At 37.4% G+C, this 19,911-nt stretch overlaps 1 protein-coding gene across 1 annotated transcript; it reads left to right on the plus strand.

Annotated features, from left to right (window-relative positions):
• Nucleotides 1-372: 372 nt before the first annotated feature.
• On the plus strand, nt 373-19,870 carry LOC125239503. The gene is made up of 8 exons (XM_048147117.1): nt 373-1,696; nt 6,325-6,354; nt 7,064-7,140; nt 13,374-13,464; nt 14,484-14,590; nt 15,183-15,328; nt 17,371-17,486; nt 18,218-19,870. Exons 1-8 carry the CDS (start codon nt 373-375, stop codon nt 19,219-19,221), a joined length of 2,895 nt encoding a protein of 964 aa, XP_048003074.1. The 3' UTR covers nt 19,222-19,870.
• The last annotated feature ends 41 nt before the right edge of the window (nt 19,871-19,911 follow it).

Genomic DNA, 19,911 nt, shown 5'->3' on the forward strand with positions numbered 1-19,911 from the left:
CGTGGTTATGGAGACAGGAATCAGGATGGTGAAGCTCTACTGGAAGCAGCCTTAGCCTTTGACTTGGCTATAGTTAACACATACTATCAAAAGAAAGAACAACATCTTATCACATACCGTAGTGGCCAACACTCTACCCAAATTGATTACTTTCTTTTGAGAAGGAGTAAAATACTTTCGGCTAAGGACTGCAAAGTTGTACCGAGTGAGAGCTTAGTTTCCCAGCATAGGTTACTGATCCTGGAGTTAAAGCTTAAAGTAACGCGTAGGCAAAATAACCTAAAGCCCCCACCTAAAACGAAGTGGTACAAATTGAATGACAGGAAGTTGGCTGAAGAATTTAAGAATAGAATGGTCGATAAGATGATAAAAATGAATGATATGGCGGAGATGAATGAATGCTGGAATGAAATGGCTGTAAGTTTAAGAAGTGTGGCGAAGGACGTACTTGGTGAAACGAGGGGGAAAGGAAAGATTGATAGAGATACATGGTGGTGGAATGATGATGTGCAAATGACTCTGAAAGAAAAGAAGAATGCTTTTAAAGAATGGAAAAGTGTGGAAGTGGGTAATGATAGAGAAAAGGAAAACAAGAGGTCAGCTTATTTAATAAGTAAAAAGAAGGCCAAGAAAGCAGTCGCAATAGCAAGGGCCAAGGTCCAAGATAAGCTTTACAACCATTTGGAAAGCCCACAAGGCCAAAAAGACCTTTATAGAATAGCAAGAGAGCGGGAGCGGAATGCAAGAGATATCAATCACATGAAATGTATGAAAGATGAAGCAGGAAAGATTTTGACAGATGACAAGAGCATAAGAGAACGCTGGAAGAACTATTTCAATAAACTTATGAATGAAGAGAATGACTGGACAGGCGTGCTAGAAAACGCTAGAAGTAACATCGGTATGGTGAAAGAGATTACTGTAGAAGAAGTAAGGATGGCAGTGCAAGGTATGAAGAATGGAAAAGCGGTTGGGCCAGACGATATACCTGTGGAAGTAAGGATGATTCTGAAAGCGGATGGTTGGAAGTGGCTGACTTTATTCTTCAATAAGTTGTTGCAAGAAGAGGCGATCCCTGATGAATGGTGTAACAGTGCTTTGGTGCCCATTTTTAAGAATAAGGGTGATGTACAGGATTGCAACAACTACCGGGGAATAAAGCTCATGTCACATAGTATGAAGATATGGGAAAGAGTGGTAGCGAGACGAATAAGAGAAGAGAGTGAAATAACACAGAACCAATTTGGGTTTATGCCGGGCCGGGGAACCACGGACGCCATATTTGCACTTCGCCAACTATGCGAAAAATACAGAAAAGCAAAAAAGAACTTGCACATGGTGTTCGTGGATCTGGAAAAGGCATACGATAGAGTTCCTCGTAAGGTTCTGTGGTGGTGTATGAGAGAGAAGGGAGTGCCAGAGAAGTATGTGCGGCTTGTTCAGGCGATGTATGATAGAGCTAGTACTCACGTCAGGTCTGAAGCTGGAGTCACCGACAAGTTCAATGTGGCGGTAGGTCTACACCAGGGGTCGGCTTTAAGTCCTTATTTGTTCCTCCTGGTTATGGATGCTCTGACATCGGACATACAGGAGGAAGCACCCTGGTGTATGCTGTTCGCCGATGACATTGTTCTTGTTGGGGAAAATGCACTTGAGGTCCAGAGCAGACTGGGAAAATGGCAAGAAAGACTGGAAAGTGTGGGACTGAAAATCAGTAGAACCAAAACTGAACATATGTTCTGCGATTTCGGTGGTCTATCCAGTTTTTCCCCTATTGCCTTAGATGGTGTATACCTACCAGTCTGCTCCGACTTCCGGTACCTTGGGTCATTATTCCAAAATGACGGAAGCATCGACCGTGACGTGAAAAATAGAATAAATGCGGGATGGATGAAATGGCGACAGGTCTCAGGGACAACATGCGATCGACGGATGCCCCTTAAGTCGAAATCAAACTTAGTTCCGACCCTAAATCAGTCTCAAATGTATTTAACAACTTGTTTGCTAATGCTGGGCGTACGCCGGCGTCGTCGGCAGAAAACGCGCGCGATGAACCGCGCGGCCGACCTGTATTGCAACCAACAGAAAACTTTATGTTTCTACATCCCGCGGAGGAAAGCGAAATATATGGCCTAATACGAAGCTTAAAAGGAAAAACAAGCTTCGGTATCGACGAGTTACCTTCTATCCTAATAAAAGCCTGTGCAGTAGAACTAACTCCTCCCCTAACCTATATTATAAACCAATCATTTCACGAGGGAATATTTCCGGATGCACTAAAACAGGCTGTAATAAAACCTATTCACAAAAAGAACAAAAAAACTGACCCTAACAACTACCGCCCGATAGCCCTTTTGCCAGTAATTTCAAAAATTTTTGAAAAAGCGATGTGTAAGCGACTATATTCCTTTTGTGAAAAATACAACCTGTTTACTGATTCACAACATGGGTTCCGCAAGAAACGGTCGACTACCTTAGCAGTCTACAAAATATACGTCAATGAAATTTTAGAAATTTTAGATAGAAAAGAATACGCACTTGGTATATTATTTGACATGACAAAAGCATATGAAAAAGTAAAATTTAACATACTTCTTGATAAATTATACGGTATCGGAGTGCGTGGTATAACACATAAATGGTTCCAATCTTATTTAAACAACAGAAAGCAATGCGTCGATATTGAGTATACGGACGAACACTCGAAAGAGATTAGCATAGTTAGATCTGACATCCAACCAGTGTTAGACTCAATCCCTCAAGGAAGTGTTCTAGGGTGCGTCTTTTTCATTATATATATAAATGATCTCCCAAAATCCTTTTCTGAAAACTGTGTCATGTTTGCCGACGATTTTTCGCTACTACTATCATGTAGAAATAATATACACCTCAATGACAAAATACATCATGTTGTAACAAACATTGTAAAATGGATGAATGATCACAACCTAGAAATAAATTTTACCAAAACAAAAATGATGCAATTTAGGCCCCACCAAAAAACCGAATTAGACTTCCATTTTTCCTTCGACGGCATTGAATTGGAATGCGTCCCCACTTTCTCACTCCTCGGCATCACTATTGACACCCATGTAAATGGGAAAGATCATGTACAAAAAATAAAAACCAAATATAGCCAATTTAATTATGCTCTAGGACAACTAAAAAGAACCACCGACCTACAGACTGCCTTATCGGCGTATTATGCGTTTGCTCATGCATGGCTTAGCTATGGCGTGATCCTATGGGGCAACAGTACTGACGCACCAGATCTATTCATCTTACAGAAAAAGTCCATCCGTATACTCTCAAACACGAAACACCCAGAAAGCTGCAAAGTATATTTTCAAAACCTTGGCATCCTGACCTTATCTTGCATCTATATATTAGAGTCGTGTAAATTTGTTAAAAATCACCCAGATAAGTTCATTAAAATCGGAGATGTACCACGTCGTTTTGAGTCCCGTTCTAAATGTAATTTAGTGCAAGTGTCGTCTAAACTAGCGATACATAAAAATGGACCATATCCTTCTTCGATAAGGATCTATAACAAATTACCGAACTGCATAAAATCTGAGCCTAACTACAATAAATTTATACGACTGTTAAAACATTTCCTTGTCGAAAAAGCCTTCTACACCGTCACGGAATATCTACAATATGATGACATCCAGGATATTTAAATCAACACTTATAACATAATACCGTCACCTCTCTAAATAATTATATATTATATTATAAACAACGAATGTAATGATGAACGAACTAAATGTAATTAAATTATTTATTATGGCTAAATTGAATTGTATTCTTTACTAACTTAAAATTAACTTTAACTGAAATGACATTCGTTGTGTAGAAATATTAACTTTAAATCTAGTTTTAGATCTTAGCTTTAGATATATTGCAATACCCTCACAGGGTGTGTTGAAACTATTCCCATGTATACTTATTAAGACCTTTGTAACACACATTGCAAAATAAATGAAATGAAATGAAATGAAAGTGGCCCTTAAAGGAAGTGGCCTATCAGGGAAGTGGCCGTTCATAAAACTTGGCCTAAAAATTAAAGTGGCCCTAAGTGACCGGATCCCAGATCGCTATATAGCTATATTTATTCGCCATTATTTAGTTAATTCGCCAAGAGATGGTGCTATACACAATAATACTTAAAAAGTACATACCTACCTATAGTCCGTTCTCTATTGGGAAAAGGTATGAATTTTTGAGTACAGCATTGGCGTTTGGTATGGGTATTATACACGTCCTCCTGAGTCAAATAAGACCGGTAGCCACTTTGAACTCCGTGTCCGGAAGGGGGGAGGGGGTCAAAGTATGGAGCTCCCGGTGCTCAGAAAAAAAAATTCTGGCCGATTAGTTTGAACTTTTAAGTTAATTTTGGTGTCATTTTTATGTAACTAGATAATGCTCAATTTATTCCCAATACTAGTTTTTTAGGGTTCCATAGCAAAATATAGCGCAATATTTAATATAATGAATTTTTCGTAGCCACGAAATGTAAACAAATCCTCATATTTCCATATTCTTGTACTAAACTTGTTTTAAAAAAAATACTGTTTAAAAGAGCATTTAATGAGTAATCTAAAAACATTAACATTAAATATAAAATTTATTATATTTGATGTTAAAAAAATATTGAAAGTACTGCAACGATCGCCAGCGCAGCACAGGGGACGGCATAAATTTTTTTAATAATCATTATACTGCGCCCCGAGTGTTGTCCACGATGAATAAAAAGCGATGTGTTAAGGAAGGAAGGTGGGGAAAATCAGGAGCCGACATAGTGTAGTGTGGTCACCCTACTTGATACATTTGTATGAGAAAAGTTATGTCTGAATATCTTTAAAACCAGACAACGAATATAAAATATTAGATGGTGGATATTTAGTAAAAATTTTTACTAAATGTTGAAGTACTTTCGAGTGTCTTAGGTGCTACAAATCGTAAGATATTTACATTTTTAACTTTCTCAAAACGTGTGGACTGAGTGAGCACTTACAAAAATTTATTATAAAAAAACCTGACACGTTAGTGGTTCGTTTTGTATTTTACAAATTCCCATTTCACTTTTACTAAACTATACACATATAATAGCGGTCTAAATCTTATGTTTTTCATCAAAATTCGGCTTTTCAAAAGTGTGAGGATTGAGTGAGCATAAGAAACTATTTGTAAAAAATTAAATACGTCACTAGGTGATCTAATATTTATAGAGGTAGGTTGGCCTATTTTTTACTAAATGTTAGTATATAAATATTATATGTTAAATTAATATATTCACTGTTTTCGTTGGTAGTTTGTGAGAACTGAGTGAGCACATGTTAATGGCTGTATCTTTTGATTTATCTTTTTACAAATTCAGAGATTCGTTTTACAATTGTTTTAGAACTTTTACTAAATGATCAGCATATTTTTTTTTATTTTCGGAAGGTGCTCACTCAATCCACACACACACAATAGAAACCGCCTGTAACACTGCCAAGGTATGTTGTTTGAGAGCAGCATCTGTAGGAGAAAATTTTTCAATTTGTTTGTCCTTTTTTTGTAAACAAAAAGTGTCGGCACTCATTTACCGCCTCGTAGGGGCATGATCTGAAAAACAATTATACTCACTGAAATCATGTACTAAGTAGTTTGAATATGCCTACATTTCCCTGTGTATAAAATATATTTTTGTAAAATAACACGTTTTAGTTATGAGATATCTGACATGACATGTAAACTTTATTGAATGTTTATAATTAAAATATCTGAATCTGACTAATAAAAACATGTATGTTTTGGATGAGTCTATCTCTTAAATATCGTTACCTTACCTGTCATACATTGCAATCACATTTTTTTTAATTTCAGAGCCTGCATCTTCCCCTCTAACCAGTGCTTCAAACCTCTGTGTGATATTTGGATATGGATTCGCCTTCCATGCCTCGATTGCGGTTTTTTTGCCTCGTCCGTTAAAAGATGAGGTTGTGTCACATCCGGTAACATTTTAGGTTGATTGTATGAAACTTTCCTTTTTTGTTACCGAAAATGTATAGATATCTGGTAACAAAAAAGGAAGGTTTCATACAAACTACACAGGACATTTTGAGAAACCTAGTGGATCTTGCTCAGCTTCATGGACTCTATCAGCCTACCAATTTTTATCCAAATCGGAGACGTGATCCAAATGTACAAACATAACGGGAATTGCTCAGAAATGGAACAATTGTTTTTATCATAGCAATACTTACTATTTCATATAAATTAAAACGGTTTATATAGACGGTGGCGCCCCTATTATTTCCTACTCTTTTTTTCCAGGTTATAGTCCGGTACGCCCGTCTGTTACAGGTAGCAAGCAATTTTGGATGTTGAACTTCGACATGTTTCTGAACGCATCCGAATTAAAACTTTAAAAGAAAAAAAATACACTTTGGCGCGGGAAAAAAACTATTCACAGTAATTTTACCAGTCAGTTATTATTAATTACATATTTTTTGGGGTTTTACTTTCGCACACAATAATTATAGTTTAAAATGAGTCGTGCAAAGCGTAATAGAAATTTGATTTCTTATTTCGAACCAGAGGAGCCTAGTTTTGACGACTATATTTGTAAGTACCAATAACTACTTTGTAAGTACTTTCGGTGTATTTTAATTGGAATCTGAAATCAACATAGGATGTCCATTTATTGGTAAATTTAAATAGTTTTGAGTTTATTAGTAAATAGAGTTTACCAAGCTTAAGTTGGCAGCGATTTTCACTTTATTTTCGCTTTAGTTGTAGCAAGGTTGTAGGCAATAAAATATTGTAGGCCTTTGTAAGACAAGATTATGGCGAAAGCGAAACAACATTACCTAAGAATCCTAAGATCTTTATGTACCCATATTTATACAATAACATATTTTTGTTTTTGATATATTTTGATTTGCAGTTTGCACCGACGCGTAATTTAATGTGCCCGTAATTATTAAATAACATTATAAACCTTTTACTGTTTCGAGTGCTATCGGGCCATCATGAAATGTAAATGTATTATACCTCTAACGAGTATTTTTAGTTTGCTCAAGCTGCGGAGACTACGTGTATGAGTACTGCTCAGTCCACGGGCGGCTGCTGGTCATTCCCGACGATGAGGTAGGTATTACAGGAATAGAGACAAACCATTTTTGTCGGCCGTAGCGTGAGAAATTAGGGTAAGTTGGAGAGACTTTCAAGCGTCTGGTAAAAGTTACGGCCGGCAGAAATGGTCAGGAATTGATGATTATCAAATCCTTACAGTCTTTTCTATTACGTATACACCCTGTTTTTATTGAAGTCCGTTAACTTTAAGGGAAGATCCATTACATCAAATACAATTAATTTCTCTAAGAAACTAGCGTCTTAACTCTTGCGGTTATCGAGTTATTAAAAAAAATAAAGATAATTGCTGAACACGTGTGTCACAGTCTTCACCAATTCCTAATGTTATTTGTTTTGACATGTGCCGTCAATCACTTGACACTAACTTGAATGTTATTCTTAAATTCTTATCACACTAATAAATTAATTTATTAATTATGTATGAAAATGAAGATTTTTTTTTGCCAATTTAACTAAATGTGATATACAGGGCGGTTTCTGATAAGGAACCTAACGACGTGTCGAATTTAACGGAAAACAAAAAAACACGGTGTATAAAAAACAACCTTGAGAATTTAAGGAAAGTTAGTGTTTAAAAAAAACCTTATAGCAAAAAATGGCCGACGGGCCGAACTAATCTAATATGCAGACATTAAACGTCGTTACGAACTCTACATTATCCCAAAGTTTCACCTTTGAGAAAATGAGGAAGGTCTGGCGGTTCAGGGTACGTAGCAGAATGGCACAAACGCTCACGAAACGAAACGGTCGTAGATATCTATCTCTATCGCTCTTGTGTCGCGAGTGTCGCGACTAGCTTTCGCGGCGTTTCGTTTTCGTTTCGCGTCGCAGACCTGCCATTCGGGTACGGCACCTGGGCTCTTAGTCCACTGGCAAAAATTCGCCTCCTATATATTTAGCTAATATGAACGATGTTTCGATCCGACGCGTCGCCAATTAGCCCAAGAGCTATCCGGTCTCGCTACTACTGGGAAAATAACTTAATTCTATAACAGTACTTTTTATGTCACCAAAAATTAAGTTTGGTAATTTGGTATAGTTTTTTTAGTTAAGCCACCAAAATTTGTGACAAAAAACGTATAATATAATAAAAAAAAGATTATTTTAATTCACTAAAAATCAGGCGAAAATGGTATCAGGACTTTTGTTTTAAATTCGACTACTTTAATTTATGACCTTTATAACACATTAAGAAACCACCTATTTTTGTGAATGATACTTCGTAGTAACAAGAAGCGGAGTAATTAAATTAGTTATGACACAAGCAATAATAGGACAAGTGAAATTATGGTTGTTTTGTACATACATTATGTGTTGAAACACTATTTCTACTGAAACCACCCTAAAAACAAAACGGAAGTTCAATATTTTACTAGCTCGGAAGAACATTCACGGCAAAAATTATATCAGCAAAAAAATTGGAACAGACTTTTCGTTAAGATCATAATAAAGAAGTATAAAAAATAAGCCACCTTTAAATACACGCCAAGAAGCGCTAAAACCTGTACTGAAAGAAGTATTTTCATATTTTTCATTAACCTACAAACTCTACTATTGACGATGTCATTTTCTGCATTATTTCAAAAGTTAGTTATTCATTCGTATTTTCATTACATCGCGGTATAATAATATATTTCGCCACCATTACTATCGCTTAAATAGCTCAGTTATAGTAGCGTAAGACGATGGGCGCGCTCCTGACCTGACGTCGTGGGTTCGGTCCTCGGCAGTGGAAATCTTTTTTTCTTGTTTTTATTTTTTATTCTTTTATACCCTTTTCAACCCTCTCTTTTTAAATATAGATTTTTTTAGTATTAGATTTACAGCCCATTTCGTTGAAATTTTGTTAGACACATGTAAATGCAATAAGTTTAAAAATTGTCTTTCAGTATTAGTATTGATTGAAGGTAACCTAAGGTTCAACATCGTTCCTACTAACCGCAGTACTCTGTCTTAGCTAACCATCGCTAGACGATATGCCCTTGTAATAAGGATTACAAATGTACAGTGACAGTTGTCCGGTATGACTCATAGATTTTTATATATTATTCAGCTATATTGAGTTGTTAGGCCAAAAAGTGTGTCCACATGAGAGGGTAAAGTTGGGGCTGGTCTCCCTCTCGCACTTATTGCCACTGTCAAAATTATTTAAATGACGTCATCACTGTCATTATTTGGGGATACCAGTCAATATTCAAAGTTACTACCAAGTGTCGTCCTGTATGGAAGTGAGTGCTTGGCCACCAAGACGAATGATGAGAGAAGACTGCATGTGAATGAAATGAGAATGTTGCGATGGATGTGTGGTGTGACAAGACTGGATAGGATTCGGAATGAGTATATAAGAGGAAGCCTGAAAGTAGCGCCAGTGACAGAGAAATTGAGAGCAAGTAGATTAGCATGGTATGGGCATGTAATGCGGAGGGATGAAAGCAATGTTATAAAACGAGTGGTAAATATGAAAGTGGATGGATACAATGGTAGTGGAAGACCTAAGAAAAGATGGATGGAATGTGTGAACAACGATATGAGAGTGAAAGGTATTAGTATGGAAATGACGGCTGATAGAGAGAAATGGAGGAAGATGATCTGCTGCGCCGACCCCAAATAATGGGAAAAGGGCAAGGAAATGATGATTCAAAGTTACTACCAAATCTACTAATACCGAATTAAAGGTTTTTTTTAATTGCGCAAATCTTTGGTTTTATGGCTTCATAATAATGACTTACCAATTCGTTACAAGGTATTAATATCCTTGCCTCGATATAATACAAAAATCATTTATGAAGTTTATAAACTTAGTTATCATACAGGTAAAAATACTACTACTATAGTAATCTCTTTAACACTGGTCACACGTGCGAGAGGGACACCAGCCTCAACTTTGACCCTCTCATGTGGACACACTTTTACTAGTCTAATAAGAACGCCTTTCTGCACTGGTGATAAAGTTCAATTTAGTATGGCAAAAAAAGTGTGAGCTCAGTCCCTATTGAAGAAAGTCCATGGTATGACTCAATGAAAAATTGGCTAAATAGTAATCGGAAAACAAGCAAAAAGGGTAGAATATATTCCTATAAGTTATTTCTTGTGATTACATTACAAAATGAATGTATTATACATTATAATACTCGTTGTAATTGTATAGATTTAAATAAATAATTTTATTAGTTCAAATTAATGACCGTCAAGGAACAAAAACTATTGAGTCGCTATTAGACCGTTTTCACATTATCCGATCCGATAACGGATGTCGGAAGGATATCAATAGAAGAATCCAAGATTCCGCCTGTAATGTATGGGATATCGGTCCGACATCCGATATCGGATCGGATAATGTGAAAACGCACTTAGGTCTACATTTTACACTTTTTAAAACCAAGATTAATTAGAGTCAGTTGTATGGTCGGTATGTAGTGTAAATAAAAAGTCGAAAAGTCTATTTGCTAAAATACTATTTGTAAAAATACTATATTGTAAAAGTACTAAAATAAAAAAAAATACTATTTGTTATGTATTTTATATTTCAATAGGCAGGCTTTTGTACCCATATTACAGTACTTTCAATATGTGCTATCCTATAATTAAATTCGAACACTCGCGTAGACACTTCTAATATTATTTGAATGGCATTACCAACATTAAATCTCCTTTTGAAAATAATTTTTAAAGAATATCCCACTATCAGATCAGAGCCGTTGGTATTTAATTTAAAACAAATGCCTATAATAAATAAATCCGATCCGATTAACCTTTGGGTTGTCTGCTGTCGAATTTAATTATTTTCATAGAAAATATTTTAATTTGTATCCTTCCAGCTCGAGATTCTTGGAAGCTCTGTAAATTTTTCTTTGTGACAACAAGATATGACATTTATTTCAGGAAATTTACACATACATACATTACTTACATTTATTGTAATAAACGGAGTACAAGTGACCAAGATAAAGATGATACAGTAGGGTATTCTTAAAGTTTATGTAATGAAGAAGTAAAATTGCGGCCTTTTTTAGATATTTCTATTTATGGAATAAATTGGAAATATCTAATATTTACCTACATACTTATTATATATTGGTAGCGGCTCCATTCGTTCAATATTCGTTCGCAATTCATTTTGACATATAAGTCATTTGAGCATATTATGACAAAAGGTATTTTGATAAAGAGTTTTTAGTGTGTCGCAGTTCCATTTGCAATTTTGATACCTAGGTCTTTCTACACTAAGTTGGTTATGGCATGAACGATTTTTTGCCTAAGCAGATAAGAAGTTAACGTTATTAGCATCAACAAGAATGTTATAAATGCAATTTAGACCCAGATTTTTAAAAAAAAAATGTTATGAATTGTGCGTCTTTGTATTTAAAAAATGTCATTGCAGTAGCTTGTACTCATCAACTTATAATATAAATAAAAAAATTAAAAAATGAATTAAAAAAGCTGTAATATATACGTTAGCGACACTGAGATTTGAACCCGTGACCTGTGGCTTGTAAGTCTAACGATAATCGCCGGGGCTATACCTGGCCGTGACATATGGGTCGAAATTAGACTTTGCATAGCTTTCGCGTGTTTGTAACAAGCGTTGCTTCAACGATTCTGAAGAATGGAAGAATACATTTCACAAGATGACGGAGATCTGTCAAATGGTAGAAGAGAAAAACGTGAGATAGATGTATGTACTGACAAGTATATACTCTTTTCGACGACTGTCAAATCGCATGCCTAAAATAAATATGTAATTTTTTTAATTACTTTGGACTTTATTATCGGTGGGAAACGTCTGTTTTTAATCTACCTAAAATATTACTTATGTAGAAATACGCATGTAATGAGGAGGAACACTCAAAAGATATGACAGATGGCGCCACCCTATTAGTCCGTGAGACGTGAGAGTGAGAATCTGATAATTATGTTTTTTCTCTCTCTCTCTCACATATGAATGACAGTAACATGCCTAGACTCTTGCATAGGCGCCGCCTGGCGGGGTAAAATGTCAGTGTGCCTCCTCATTTACGTTAATGTGTAATAGAAGAACAGAATAAGAAGCATGCGACACGGCTCATCACCTACTCTCGGCCCAGCTCCACTGGCGTGGTAGTTTGCCATATGGATTCCTAAATGTAAGACACTAAGGTCCAAACCAAACCACGCAAAAAATGTAAATATATTATTATATTAAATTAAAGTATTAAATAAATGTCAAACTTATTGGGTGGATTATCATGCTGTTAATATTGTTAAATAGGGACAATAAAAGTCAACCTCGTACTATTATCTGTTTCGAATTTGCCCGGTCAAATATTTAGATTTTTTTATTTCCATATAAATATGTTGGTGGTTTTTATATGTTAAATATCTAAAAAATTATGTGCTATTCATTTCTGCTTAAAAATATCTGTTATTATATCAGCTCTAGAGCACGTTAGACAAAATTCAAAAATTCTATATCAATAAAAATAGTCTTATTTCCCGTCATATGTTTAGGTGGCTTCGGGTTGTAAACCTTAAAACTGATTTTTTTCTACATGTTTCCACCATTAAATTACTGTGAGGTATTTTGCTGAAAGAAAACGCTTATTTTCTGGGCGTAGTTTTTTTAATATCTTCCATTCCAAACTATTGGTGGATTCGTAAATATAGGTTTTTTAAATTGCGATTAAGCGCTGTATATGAAATAAAACTACTGTTATAGAATTATTTTCAAAAATTTCGTACCGGTCTTAGGCTAAATGGACGGGGCGTGCGGCGTGCATGTCAAACAATTGAAGCTCATGCAAGTGTCCTGAGCCGACGCTTCATACGAGTCCCGAGCCTGTCCCGCTGCAGGCTTCGCTCGCGTTAGAAAGAGACAAAAAGTAGCCTATGTCACTCTCCATCCCTTCAACTATCTCCACTTATTTAAAGTCACATACAGGTCGAACGCGATTATTTAATTAACATTATTTTACCTTTTTTCCCAACGTTTCGGCCAGGTTGCACTGGCCGTGGTCGCGGAAGACTGGCCACGTGGCCGAAACGTTGGGGAAAAAAGGTAAAATAATGTTAATTAATCGCGTTCGACCTGTATGTGCCTTTAAATATGTGTACAAAGCGCGAGAACTTAAAGTTTTATATCTCCACTTAAAAAATCACTACAATTCGTCGCTCCGTTTTGCCGTGAAAGACGGACTAACAAACAGACACACACTTTCCCATTTATAATATTAAGTATGGATGATATGTAGGTGCCGACCGGGCCGGGGTCGGGTCTGGTCCCGCGCGCCGCGCTCACTATACCGAGCGCCTTCCTGCATCTCGCGCCTTCTACAATACCAGGTACCTATAACATTTTTAGGGTTCCGTCTCAAAAAGGGACAAAAGGAACCCTTAAGCTAGGAACATATTACGCGGACGTCCGCCGTCGCACTTAACCGTGCAAACTATCGGTCGTCGGTCGTGGACGTGGCCTTGAGCGCACGGACGTCCGATCGAAATCTGGCTCGCTGGATGTTTTGGTCAGCCAAAGCCACGTCCCGAAGACCGTGCACACTGATTGGTCGCGGTCGCGCGACCGCGGACGTCCGCTTAGTATGTCCCTAGCTTTATGGTGCGACTTGGTCCGTCCGTCTGTCTGTCACATTACTAAATATCTCGATAAAGGAATACTTAGTTATGAGTTACGAACATCGTTCAACCTCTTCAAATTGAAAGTATTAAATATTTTTTGTAATTTATTTTTAAATATTATTGGAAATTATTGCACTGATTGACTGAGTCCCACGGTGAGCTTCAAGATGGCTTGTGTTTTTAACTCTTTTTACATATATTTTTGTTCGTGTTTAGTCCTTTAATACCAGCGGGTAAAAGCGCATTTTATCCACTAGTGGATAAAGTAATTTGACCTTGAATATAGTAATTTTTTCTGCTTTAAAATTGATAAAAGTTAAGTGAATCTAGTGATGACGATGATTTACCACCTGTGAAACTACCGGAAGCAGTGATAAACGCGTTTTTTGCGTTGTACTTTCCTCGCTATAGTGAGGGGAAAAGTTTTGTGTTACACTCGGGTGCAAATGTATTTTACTTCTCGTGTGTTAAAAAACTCGCAAGTTCACGATTCTATTCTCGAACCACTCGCTTCGCTCGTGGTTCAACTATAGAATCCTTTCACTTACTAGTTTTTCAATTCCACACTCGGCGTTAAAATACAACTTTTCATCCTTGTATAACAAATAACTATTTCAATTCGAGTATTTAAATCGCTACAGCAAGCCGTCGCAATCTAACTATACTATCTAACTGTCTAATTCGCAATATTTCACTTACGCCCCATGTTGAAAAATGTGCATCTGCAGGTGCAGGTATAGGAGTGTTCAGCACGCTGGCGCTGCCCGCAGGGCTTCGCTTCGGGCCTTACTGCGGACTGCGAACCCACGCCGTGAACTCGGCCTACTGCTGGCAGGTAGTGTCAATTACAGACGGATATCCGGTCACTATCCGGCTTTTCTGGCCACATTTTAAAGTTGGCGTCCAGGGTGGCAAGTTTCTAATGGGTCGGCAACGCGCATGTGACACCCGCTGTGTTGCAGGCGTCAGGTTACGGTGACCGCTTTCCATCAGGCGGACCGTATACCTGTTTGCCACCGACGTGGTATAAAAAAAACTAGGCTCGCCGAGTCGGATCTCATTAATTCGCCTTCTAGATTTATTATGAAATTGCGTCAATTTGTCGCTCCCTTTCGACGTGAAAGACGGACAAACAAACAGACACACACACTTTCCCATTATAATGGATAAAATGGAGAATTGTACATACCGGTCACTGTTTTTGTTTCATAAAATCTTTGAAAACCTATAAACTATAAAAATTCTTAAAAGAGTAACATATTATTGCAAGTAAATTATAGCTATACTCCGTCAAACAAGTCTGTCAGTAAATAAGAACAAAGAAAACTATATGCATCTTTTTCTTTAGGGTGCTAGTGAAAAGGATACCTATAGTTTTCTTTGTTCTTATTTACTGAGTTTAACCTCGCATTTACAATCTCTCATAGATTTTCGACCGCTATCGCAAGCCCTCGCACGTCCTAGACGCTCGTGACGAGAACAAGTCAAACTGGATGCGTTACGTCAACTGCTCACGACACTACAGCGAGCAGAACCTCGTCGCCTTCCAGTACCGGGGCCAGCTGTACTACAGGCGAGTACTATAAGGGTCCCCCCACATCTAGCGTCTCGCGAGCGTCGCGTCGGGCCAACCTTCAAATCAAGAGTGAACAGGCATCTTCTGGGCGAGCTCACTCCATCGTAGGCCACGTCTTTGCTTTTGGCTAGTCTGTGGCCAAGAGTAAGCCCATTTATAATAATAATAAAAAAACTGTATGGAAAAAGACGCCGCGTCGACGCGATGTCGACGCGGCGTCAGGCTTTGCCCATACAGTTGGCCCGACGCGACGCTCGCGAGACGCTAGATGTGGGGAGACCTTAAGGCCACAGTATAATAAAGTATACTATCGTACAGTAGGGTAAACTCACACTATCCGATCCGGTATCGGATGTCGGACCGATATCCCATACATTACAGGCGCCATCTTGGATTTTTTCTATTGAAATCCTTCCGACATCCGATCGGATAATGTGAAAACGGCTTAATTCGGTGAAACAACTAAAAATCGTCTTTCGGAATAGTGCTTTTAAGTGCTATCTATCACTGAATTAGGCGTGTCACCGAATGAGGCGAGTTTACCCTATGGCCACTCCCGCTCCCCGCTGAAGGTGCCGCCGACCCGCTCTCGGTTACCTCACAGTTACCGCCTGTCAAAAACCCGAACAGTCAACCTGTCATATTTCACTCATACAAGCATGGTACGCGTTCACCTACACGAGCTTAGACTGTGTGCTATTAGGAACGCGCCTCTTTCATATATTTGGTCGCCAGTGTCCGAGATATGATAAGGCCCCTTATTTTTCGAGATGTGATAAGGTACACGCTTACATCGGGCGCGCGGAAGCTCTTACAAGATGAGTCAAACCCACAGATGTCATATATACCATAGATCAAGCAAACGTATCTACTTAGCGTGTCAAATGAACTCAGTGAAATCCACTGAGTTGTCCGTCTTTACTCGCAGCTTGCAGCTTTCGGGCGTCAATTTTTGTAAGTTGAAGTCAATCAAAACATAAAAAATGCCTCGTTACGTGATATTCAATTGCAACAACACAAAAATTATGAACAATCAAGAGCCTGAGACATATTTAAAATTACAGGCAAGAATCAACTTCAGTACAAAATTTGACACGCTCGGCCCCTATACAAATATATGAATTTGTTTCTTTTATCTAAATTAATTTCTGTGGTCAAACCAAATAATAACTTAACCACAAAATTAAAAATTTGAAAAAAATCCCGACATTGTTGACTGATTCCCATGAAACATGGCTAAGAACACTCCCGACTAATTAAGATTTCAAACAAATAAAACTAAATCTAAATCGGTTCATTCGTTCGGGGGCTACGATGCGACAGACAGACACACACAGACAGACAGACACGACAAATTTACAAATTTGCGTCGGGGGTTAAAAAAGCTCAGTTCAGTGACAGATTCGCTTGGTTTTTAACCCCCGACGCAAAAACGACGGGGTGTTATAAGTTTGGCGTGTCTGTCTGTCTGTATGTGTGTTTGTCTGTGACATCGTAGCTCCCGAACGGATGAACCGATTTAGATTTAGTTTTTTTTTGTCTGAAAGCTGAGTTAGTCGGGAGTGTTCTTAGGCATGTATAAATAACTTAAGTAGTGAAATGAATAAGTAAAGATAAATAAATACATTTTGTAAGTGAACATTAAAATTAAATTAAATTAAGTTTGAACCTTGTTTTGCCGTACCTCTCGCCTGAAACACAGGGTTTCCCTAGTTCGGGCAAATGTAAATCATCGAAAATTTTAAGTATTTGTTGGATGTAATGTAAATATGCAATACTTGTTTTCAATAAAAATTATGTTTTATGTTTATGTTTCATAAAAATCGGTCCACTATGTCGCGTTCGGGGGTTTTTGCAACATTTTAATTTTCTGGTTAGGTTTTTTGTTTGAAAGCTGAGTTAGTCGGGAGTGTTCTTAGCCATGGTTCATGAAAATCGGTCCATGTTGTCGGGGGTTTTTTCAAAATTTTAATTTTGTGGTTAGGTTATTATACCTTACATCACATTATATGACTATTGATAATAAAAAGTTGTTCCAGGACGATAAAAGACATCCCTCGCTCAACGGAGCTGCTGGTGTTCTACGGCAGCGAGTTTGCGAGCGAGCTCCATGTGGATCTTCGCCAGTACCACGCGCCCTTCACGCAGACACTAGGTAACAACCAGGGACACAAAATAATAAAGAGTTCTATATGTGTACACGTTTTCACCTTATTGCCACAGTATAATAAAGAGTACTATCGTACAGTATGGCCACTCCCGCTCCCTGCTGAAAGCGCTGCCCACCCCCTCTCGGTTACCTCACAGTTACCGCCTGTCAAAAACGCGAACAGTCAACCTGTCATATCTCACTCATACAAGCATGGTACGCGTTCACCTACACGAGTTTAGAATGTGTGCTAGGAACGCGCCTCTTTCATATATTTGATCGCCAGTGTCCGAGATGTGTTATTGCTACGAGTTAAGGTAAGCGCTGGTAGCCTAGCGGTAAGTGAGTGCGATTTTCGTTCCGGAGGTCGCGGGTTCGAACCCCGGCTCGCACCAATGAGTTTTTCGGAACTTATGTGCGAAATGTCATTTGATATTTGCCAGTCGCTTTTCGGTGAAGGAAAACATCGTGAGGAAACCGGACTAATTCCAATAAGGTCTAGTTACCCTTCGGGTTGGAAGGTCAGATTTAGGTTGGGAGGTCGACGGAACTTGAACGTAGCACCCATTTAACTTTTGTTTTTTTGTCGGTAACGATGATTTAGATTTCGATCAGATTTAGATTAGATTTAGACCAGATTTAGATTACATTTAGATCGAATTTAGATTTGATTTAGACTAGATGTAGATTAAATTAGATTTTATTGTCAATCAAAGTATATTATTGTCTTCCAACAGTAAAATGTGAAGTTGAAAACTGTGAAGATACTAAAACACGATATGAAGAGAAGTTTGTCACTAAGACTGAGGATAATAAAGAAAATGTAATGCACACTGGAAACCACCTGGAACTTGTGCAGACACATGATTTGAAAGAGTGTGAAAATGATGTTCAAAAGCTGGAACTGCTGGAGGAACAAATTTATCCTGAGAGTAACGAATCCTCGGAGAGTAAAATATTAAAAATATGTAATTTGATGCCTCGGGAGATTCAGGAGCATGTCAATATTAGTGTGAATATAAATGAGAATATTAGTCAAAATGGAAATGAGAATATTAGTCAAAATGAAAATGAAAATATTAGTCTAAATGAAAATGAGAATATTAGTTGGAATGAAAATGAGAAAATTAGTCGAAATGAAAATGAGAATATTAGTCGGAATGAAAATGAGAATATTAGTAGAAATGAAAATGAGAATATTAGTCGAAATGAAAATGAGAATATTAGTCAAAATGAAAATAGTGTAAATGAAATGGAAAATGATAACTATAGTAATAGTAGGCAAATATTTGATGAAACCTCCACTTTGAATAAAGCAACACCTAGTAATGTTAAAAAATTAGCAACAAATAAAGTTAAAACATATGCATGCCCAATCTGTGATGCCGCATTTTCTACAAAATGGGAATTCGTAAACCATGATATTAAAGTTCATAATTCAAAGAAAAATTACAAAGCTTGTAACATATGTGATTATAAGACTGAATGGAATAGTCATCTTAAGGCCCATATGGAAACCCACACCACAATTAAGTATAAATGTGACGTATGTGGCTATGAAACTCCGTACATCAGCTACTTAGAAAGACATTCAAGAACTCATAAATCTACTTGTAAGATCTGCAAAGAAATGTTAGATGGGCCCAAAAAGTTACGGGCACACATGAAAGTACATAAAAAGGAGAAAACGACTTGTGGGAACATTTTTAAAGATCCGTCTTGTGTAACAAATCACATGTGAGTACATAATCAAGATAGGCCGTACAAATGTGAGATTTGTAGATATGGTTTTGTAAGGAAAGATCATTTGACACGCCACATGAAAGTACATGCGAATAAAAAACCTGCTGATGTTCAAACACAAACTTCTTAAGGAACATACTAAGGCTGGTTTTAGTGTCCGGTGTCCGAACTAATATGTATTAACATCAGGGAGCGTTTTAGAGTAAAAGGGACAGGTCCGCCCGAACGACAACTCCGACGTCATACAAATTGGTCGCAAGGAAACTCTGCGCGGTCAGGCCACTTGACACTAAAGCCAGCCTAAATAGCCGAGGCCACACAGCGCGAGGTAATGGGCATAAGTCCAATATAGACATGCCCTGCCCGAGGCAGGTTGCTCGGCGGAAATTGCCTTGCGGTGTGCCTCGCTCTGTGTGGACACAACTAATGACATACTTTTTGAGCATGCTGACTAAAAGATTGAAATTAATTTAAAAATTATTTAGTATGACAAATTACTAATGAATTTAAAAATATTTACAAATGAGCCCAGATGAATTAGAATAGAGACGATTGAATTCTGTTTTATTTAAAGTTTATTTTGATTATGATGATTTATATTGTTGATTTTTTTATGTGATTATGAATTATTAATAATTGTTTGTTGGTACTTTTCGTCAATTTTATTATTTTAAAATGTAAGAGAAAT

The sequence above is a fragment of the Leguminivora glycinivorella genome, chromosome 25 (genome assembly GCF_023078275.1).
Source record: "Leguminivora glycinivorella isolate SPB_JAAS2020 chromosome 25, LegGlyc_1.1, whole genome shotgun sequence".
NCBI lineage: Eukaryota > Metazoa > Arthropoda > Insecta > Lepidoptera > Tortricidae > Leguminivora > Leguminivora glycinivorella.